Here is an 8262-nt window from a genome sequence, read left to right as displayed (position 1 = left end):
ATTGAGTGGAGATGATAACGAGTGTACGATGTATTCCAGGGTGCCCTGCTGAGGGTGCATCATGGCATTCAAAAAGAATTCTCTTTTTGACCTCAGGCAAATCTGGAACACAAACCTTCCCATTACGGTAGAGCAGATCGTTAGCAATGTGGAAGTATTCCTTCGAGGGTGTGGTGGTGTCTGTTCCAGACTCGACTCTTGCCCAGTATTTTGCAAAATAATTGTCATCAGGATACTTTCCTCGAAGGTGATCATAAAGATCTGATGTTATTTCAGTGAAGCTAAGCATGTTAACTTCACGGATGCGACTTAGTGCATCAGCGACAGTATTCATGGAACCTTTACGATATCGTATGGAAAAATCAAAGTCCTGGATGAGATCAGCCCATCGTGCCTTACGACCTTTCAGGTCTTGTTGGTCACAAAAATATTTCAAGGACTCGTGGTCCGTAGTTACCACAAAGCGATTTCCATAAAGATAATGGCGCCATGTTTTGAGCGCATGTATAACCGCAAATAATTCCTTTTCTTGAACGGTATACCGACATTGAGCAGAATCAAGTTTCTTACTCTCGAATGCTATTGGTTTACCATCTTGATACAAGACAGCACCTATAGCATAATCGCTTGCGTCGGTTTCAACCTCAAAAGGTTTTGAAGGATCGGGTAAAAGAAGTGAAGGAGCCTTGCATACCAAGTCCTTGAGTTCCTTAAAGGCGAGGTCTAGTGTAGCATTCCACACAATAGGTTTTGTAGACTTACGCGTTTGACCTTTTAGAAGATCAGTAAACGGCGTCGTCAATTGTGAGTAATTACGAAGAGATTTTCGCAAAAATCCGACAAAACCAAGGAATGAGCGAACTTCTCGAATATTCCGAAGAGTGGGCCAAAGCTTGATTTTCTCGATGCGAGAAGGATCAATTTCAACTCCTCGTTCGGTTATGAGATGTCCAAGATAAGTAATTGATTTCTTGAAGAACTCACATTTTGAGATCTTCGCGTAAAATTGTTTGTCACGCAATATTTGTAAAACAAAGCGGACATGTCTAGCATGTTCTTGTAATGTACGGCTATAAACTAAAATATCATCTAAGAAGATAACGACAAATTTTCCAAGTTGTTCTCGGAAAATGTCATTCATTTCTTGTTGAAATGTAGCCGGAGCATTGGTCAAACCAAAAGGCATAACCAAAAACTCATAATGGCCGTAGCGCGTACGAAATGCTGTTTTAGGAACATCGTCCTCACTTATTCGTATTTGATGGTAGCCAGTACGGAGATCAAGTTTCGTAAAATACCGAGCTCCCTGGAGACGGTCAATTAGATCGTCAGCCCGGGGCAATGGGTACGAATTCTTGATCGTCACTTTATTCAAGCGTCGGTAATTAATACACATACGCCATGTGCCCTCTTTCTTTTTAACCAAGAGAACTGGTGCACCCCATGGAGATTTACTATAACGTATATAACCCATTCGTAAATAGTCCTTAAGTTGCTTAGCTACCTCATCCTCTTCAGATCGACTTAGGCGATACGGAGGTATACTAATGGGTGCAACGCCAGGTACAATATCTATACGATGGTCTATATTACGTTTAGGAGGTAAACCATCAGGTAGTTCACTCGGAAAAACATCACGAAAATCGTTTACGATTTCATCAAGTTGTTTTTGTTCAAAATATGTTAATTGACCCGAGACATTATCGATATTGTAAACGTGAATGTCCGGGTCAAGTACACAATAAAATAACGTAGAACAAGATAACTCGGATATTGATGGACACGAGGAAACAATCGAGAGGGATTGTTTTTTTACACATTGAATAAAATGCGTACAATCGTTGAGTACAAAAGAAATGGAATGGCGAACCCAATCAATAAATAAAGAAGAGCTTTTATTATAAAACCAGGGATAACCCAGTATTACATCGGTGGTACTAAGATTCATTACATGGAAGTCTACTTCCTCTATATAGGTATCAATAGAAATTCCTAAAGAATGAATCGCCCCGTTGATGTGTTGTACTCTTCCATCAGCCAAGTGCACCGTGTAGGTGTGATCACTTACGGTGGGTTGGATTCCCCATATCTGTACCAAACGATCATTCACAAAATTGTGTGAGCTTCCCGAATCAAATAAAAATTGTACGGGAGATCCATTGATATACCCGTTTGCACGTAGTAAATCATTGGGACCCAATACATAATGAGGGAAAGAACATTGACAATTACTCAAATGATGTGTATAGACCTGAAGGACATTAGGAATCTGACCTTTATGGTCTGTAGCTTTAGGTTTGGCGTCGTGCTCTTTTCGTTGGAGCTTACGACATTGCTCTTTTGTATGACCCTTCTTTTTGCAGAATACGCAAAAAGGATGTTGTCGCTTATAATCGCGATCCATGAATTCGTTGGGTGTCTTGCGTTTCCCAGCGAATTGCGACTGCTTAGTCCCGGGCGCTTCGTTGGGTTTGTTATGGTCCTTCTTCGAAGTGCGTTGATAGCGAAGAACTATCTCAACGGCCTCTTCGAAGGATTTTGGATCCTTATCGTGCACTATCCAGTGATAGTCCGAATTGGGGATGCCATTGACAAAACAAGCTATTAACCAATTGTCCCCTTCTAGACCCGATTTTTGGATTTGGGTTCTAGCATGGTGGACATAGTCTTCTAGCGAGGAAAACTTCCTGCTAGAGAGGTTCATTAAAGCTTGTGCTGCCTCGGTTCGAGAGGGAGGTTGTAGAAATTGACCCTTGAAAACTGTGACAAAGTCTGTCCAGGTCTCGGGCAATCTCCCCAAAGTTCGGAGCCCACGCCACCAAGCGGCGGCCTTACCCCCTAGTTCTCGGCCGACATATGCAATCTTCGTACTATCTGGCGTGGGATAGAGCTCAAAATGAGACTCCCATCGGCCCAGCCACGTGCAGATTGCTTCTTCGGTTCTTTCCTTTTTATCTCCCGTAAATGGCTTTACGACAAATGATGGTTCACCCTGACGCTCATCAGGTCTATTAATCTCATTTTGGAGACTAATGACTCGTGCCTCGAGAGCACTTTGAGATTGCCGAAATTCGGTCAACTGTTGCGCGGTTGAACTAAGGAAATGTTGTACTTGTAAAATATACGCCTCAATGGACATTGTCCCAGGAGGATTTCCTTGAGTTCTTTCCGCTTGAGCGGAGGGCATCGGGTCGTTATTCTGAGCCATTGAATGATTATTTCTGGCAAAGAAATAAGATAAGGTCAGACAAATAGTCATAACATCTTGTCGTGGTGTAAACATATCATGGGCAAACATTAATCGATATCATGATCTCACGTCAATACCCCTCTAGACGTATGAGATGAGGTTCAAGATCAGGTTACTATGGTAACACAGAGGTGTTTTAAAAACCATGGGGGTGACAAATGAATGCCTTTCCCTGATCTCTATATCGATTTTTTTCATGGCGGCTCCCCGAGGCTCAACCATGTATCTTCGCGTCATGAATAGTTTATACACGAAAAAAATGTTAATAATAAACTATGTTTCTGTGCCCACGTATGTGGTTTCGGTTCTTTAAGTCCTATTACGAGGACCCCGAAGTGCACTTAGACCTAAAGTCTAAACATGTATTATAGTCATATGTATCAACGATGTTGTATGGTGTTGGTCATATTTGAACTCGAGACCTCGAGGACAAATACATTAAACACTTGAGCCAACCAAGTAGATTGCGCGTCTTGAATGTTTAATGTTTGAGGCGTATTCGAGATATGCGAGGCATTTGCCCCTATATGTTTTTGTTTAAAAGAAACATATAGGTCAAGTGGCCTTATTTCTCCCTCATTTATTACCCACTATGGTTGTACGCTACCTAACCTCAAGCCTCGTAATTACGATGGCATATGCCAAAGTGTAACCTAATGGTCAAGCCGAATGAGCCCTTGTGTCTTCGTAGGCTCATGTGGCCCATCACATGGTCACGTCATTACGAATGCCACTCGTAAGAACGAGCTCATGGTGGCATCGTATCCATGTAACGAGGGGAGATGTTGGATACGTGTGTCATTAGAGCGACCCTACTTGATGTGGATCAAGCCCGACGTATTCAACATCATTTTGGCTATACGAGGTTCGTTACGTAACGAAATATCAAAGTGACCAACGGGAATTTCAACAATAAAAATTGTTGATAAAAGGGATGGTGACAACGCCATTCTCACAAAAATGTGAGGACGGCCACCAAAATCCTCTCCCCAAGTAGGAAAACATTTGATATGAATCACGTAATCTAAAATATACACATATGTCAATATATCACATATATACGATCAGAGACGTATATAAGTGACCACATATGCGTATACTAAATGAATCGTTTTTTTTATATAGCCAACAATGATGTATTCGGGATACGTAATCGAGGCATATACCTCTACGCACACGAAACATCCAAAAATAAGGTTAAGCGTAATTCGCAATTGAGGTATTGACCTCTTACGCATACTAAACCCAACGCATATCATTTCGAACGAATCGAGGTATTGACCTCGTACGCGAACGTAACATATGTTCGTGAACGTAATACGCAATTGAGGTAGTAACCTCGTACGCATACGACACTCATCACATATGATTTATATGTCAAACGATAACCAATTAAATACCACTTCAACATCATTGAATATATGAAAAAAAAACTACATATTAAGTATACACATGTATAGAAGGGAGAAGAAAAATTAGATAAAAAAAATTAAGGAAAATTTACCGAAGTTCTTTCGCTAATCCTTGTCTGCATGAAGGCGACCGCACAACGATCAATCGCCATCCCACGCGAAGACAAAAAGAAAACCAAAAGAAACGTTAGTACATATGCTCTGATACCAAATATTAGAGATTAGGTACTAAAGTAAGCATAAAATAAGGATATATCAATGATAGATCTAGAAAGAATAGAGAGAAAAGAGAGAAAGAAGGGTGCCGATCCACCCGACCACCCCCGAGCGAAGGGATCGAGACGGACTCGAGCCTCGATCGGCGTCCCATACCACCGCCTTGGCGTCGAGTCGTACCTGGATGATAGCGCGCTTGCTACAAGAGTCGTTCCACTCACGGACAGAGTCTCGACGTAGTCAATGCATGATGAAATGAGGGTAGCTAGGCCTCTTATTTATAGTAATTCTCAAGGCCCCCAGCCATGTTCACACTTGGCCTCATGGGTTGTCTCAATCCCGAGGATTAAAAGTAATCCTCCCCTTCTTTAGACTCTTTGTTTAACCCTCACACTTATCCACGTGTATAGAATACTACGACAATTCTCACCACGGGATATTATATGGTCATGCCCGTAACACGAGCCGACTGAGGAAAATAGAGGAAGGAGATACCCTCTGAGAAACAGAAGGCTGGGCCCCCAAAGATATCCAAACAAAGAGTGCGTGCTACTAACCAATGAGGGGGAGCCATAGAGCTTCTAGGAAGCAAAGAGGGACACCCACAACAGAGAGTGCGTAAGTGCAATGCAAGACGAAATGGATTCCTTGCATGAGAACCCCACATATGAGCTGACGGAGCTACCGAAAGGAAAGAGGGCACTATGAAATAAGTGGGTGTATAAGTTGAAACTGGGAGATGGCGGAAATCCACCAAGGTATAAAAGCCGCATTGTGGTGAAGGGCTTCTAGCAGAAGAAAGGAGTGGATTTCGACAAGATTTTTGCTCCGGTGGTGAAGATGACATCCATCCGAACTATCTTGAGTATAGCGTCCAACATGAATCTTGAAGTCGAACAATTGGATGTCAAGATGGCCTTTCTGCATGGTGATTTGGAAGAGGTGATATATATGCAGCAACCAGAAGGATTCGTCGAAAAAGGAAAGGAGAACCTAGTATGCCAGTTGAGAAAGAGCCTTTACGGACTCAAGTAGGCTCCCCAACAATTGTACTGGAAGTTTGAATCCTTCATGGACGATCAAGGGTACTACAAGGCACAAGCCGATCACTGTGTATTTGTGAAGAAGTTCAACGGAGGAGACTTCCTCGTCCTCCTCCTGTACGTGGATGACATGTTGATTGTCGGACGAGACCATATTATCAGAATGCTAAAGAAGGCCTTGAGTAGGTTTTTCTCATAGAAGGATATGGGTCCGGCAAGACAGATCCTGGGGATGCACATTGTCCGGCACCAGACAAAGAGGTTATTGTGGTTGTCACAAGAGAAGTACATGAGGAAAGTGCTCCAGAATTTTAGCATGGAAAGTGCAAAGCCAGTCACCTCAACACTACCGACCAATAGCAATCTATTCGTTAGAAAATGTCTGAAGACGAAGACGGGGAAGGTTGAGATGAGTAAGGTTTCATACGCCTCAACAGTCGGAAGCCTGGTGTACCCGATGGTATGTACCAGGCCGGACATCAGATATGCAGTCGAAGTCATCAATCAGTTCATGAGCAATCCGGGCAAAGAGCATTGGGTTGCGGTCAAGTAGATACTCTAGTACATGAGAGGCACCTCGAACTTGTGGTTCTGATTATGCTCAGGTAACCCCATATTAAAAGGTTTTACTTATTCGTACATGTCAGCTGATGTGCATACCAACGGGTTCATGTCCGGATATGTACTGACTTATGCAAGGGGAGCCCTCTCATGGCAGTCGAGGCTACAAAAGGTCGTGACGTTGTCAACCACAAAAGCAGAGTATATGACTGCAACGGAAGCCAGCAAGGAAATAATTTGGATGAAGGTGTTCATTGGAGAGTTGGGAATTCGACAAGAAGAATTTCAACTCTATTACGACAACCAAAGTGCCATCTACCTTGCGAAGAATGTTGCCTACCACTCAAGGACCAAGCACATCTAGAGGAAAGCATGATGTATGCGATGGTATGTACTAGGCCGGACATCAAATATGTAGTCGAAGTCGTTAGTCGGTTCATGAGCAATCCGGGCAAAGAGCATTGGGTTCCGGTCAAGTGGATACTCCGATACCTGAGAGGCACCTCAAACTTGTGCTTCCGATTATGCTCAGGTAACCCCATATTAGAAGGTTTTACTAATTCGTACATGTCAACTGATGTGCATACCAACAAGTTCACATCCAGATATGTAATTTGACTTATGCAAGGGGAGCCCTCTCATGGCAGTCGAGGCTACAAAAGGTCGTGGCGTTGTCAACCACAAAAGCAGAGTATATGACTACAACGAAAGCCAACAAGGAAATAATTTGGATGAAGGAGTTAATTGGAGAGCTGGGAATTCGACAAGAAGAATTTCAACTCTACTACGACAACCAAAGTGCCATCTACCTTGCAAAGAATGTTTCCTACCACTCGAGGACCAAGCACATCTAGAGGAGATACCATTGGCGTTGGGAGAGGGTAGAGGAGAAGGACTTTGTTCTGATGAAAATCCACACAACGGAGAATGGATCAGACATGTTGACAAAGGTGTTGTCGGCAAAGAACTAGATGCATGCCGGAGATGGGCTGGATTGACGAAGCTCCCCATCTCAGAGTGAAGGGTGAGTTTGTTAGGAAATATGTCCCTCCGGATGGGAAGAAGAAAATAGGAGTTGGATCAGTTGGATCCAATGAAGAAAAGAGATCGGATCCAGATCCGAATCGGCATTCAGAAAGGGGCATATTAGTAAATATGTTTCTGCACACCTAAGTTAGGTTATATTTGTAAGTATCCATAAAAGTTGTACTAATATACATACAACTAGGGCAGATCGTTTATATGTGAGAATGTTGTTGTAACCTCTGAAACTAGCGTGAGAGAGAGAGAGAGAGAGAGAGTTAGAGTGAAAATATGTTGTAACCGTTTGTAGGCAAAGGACTCAAGGTCGTTACCTTGATATTCTTATTTGTACATTCCTCTTACAATTAGTGATATATTTTGGATTTTGTGGACTCCCGTGGTTTTTCCCTCTTAGGATTTTCCATGTTAAAAACATTGGGTCTTTGTACTTTAGTTTTCCATCTTCTTTTATTTTTCTATCGTTACGATCTTTGCACCCTCATTTGCACATAAGATAACCGGTTGTGGCCGGTTGATCCTCATCAGTCTTCACTTCATCTCGAGAACTGATGTCTTTCGTACCCCCGGCAATCGAAAGATATTCACACCATTGGGCTCTTTTGCTGATTTTGTTGCATGCGTCGTGTGCTTGATTCCAATCGGATACTAGACCAATGGGTGTAGTCCAGTCTTCAAGGAATGCGACTAATTTTTCTCGATAGGATCGGTCTGATGCCTTCAAGAATAATATGACCTT

The 8262-nt window shown here is 42.6% G+C and overlaps 1 protein-coding gene across 1 annotated transcript; it reads right to left on the bottom strand.

Annotated features, from left to right (window-relative positions):
* Window positions 1-2232: 2232 nt before the first annotated feature.
* On the bottom strand, window positions 2233-5301 carry LOC147848807 (uncharacterized; the record flags this gene model as incomplete). The annotated part of the gene is made up of 3 exons (XM_087338092.1): window positions 5059-5301; window positions 4755-4778; window positions 2233-3221 (listed from the first exon to the last, which is right to left on the bottom strand). A coding segment is annotated over exon 3 (976 nt), but the record flags the coding sequence as incomplete, so codon positions are not given.
* Between the last annotated feature and the right edge of the window lie 2961 nt (window positions 5302-8262).

Source organism: Azolla caroliniana, unplaced genomic scaffold, assembly GCF_043228905.1.
Source record: "Azolla caroliniana isolate FFs.n. ecotype wild unplaced genomic scaffold, voAzoCaro1.0.p SCAF_217, whole genome shotgun sequence".
NCBI lineage: Eukaryota > Viridiplantae > Streptophyta > Polypodiopsida > Salviniales > Salviniaceae > Azolla > Azolla caroliniana.
This window is presented reverse-complemented; position numbering and strand designations above follow the sequence as displayed.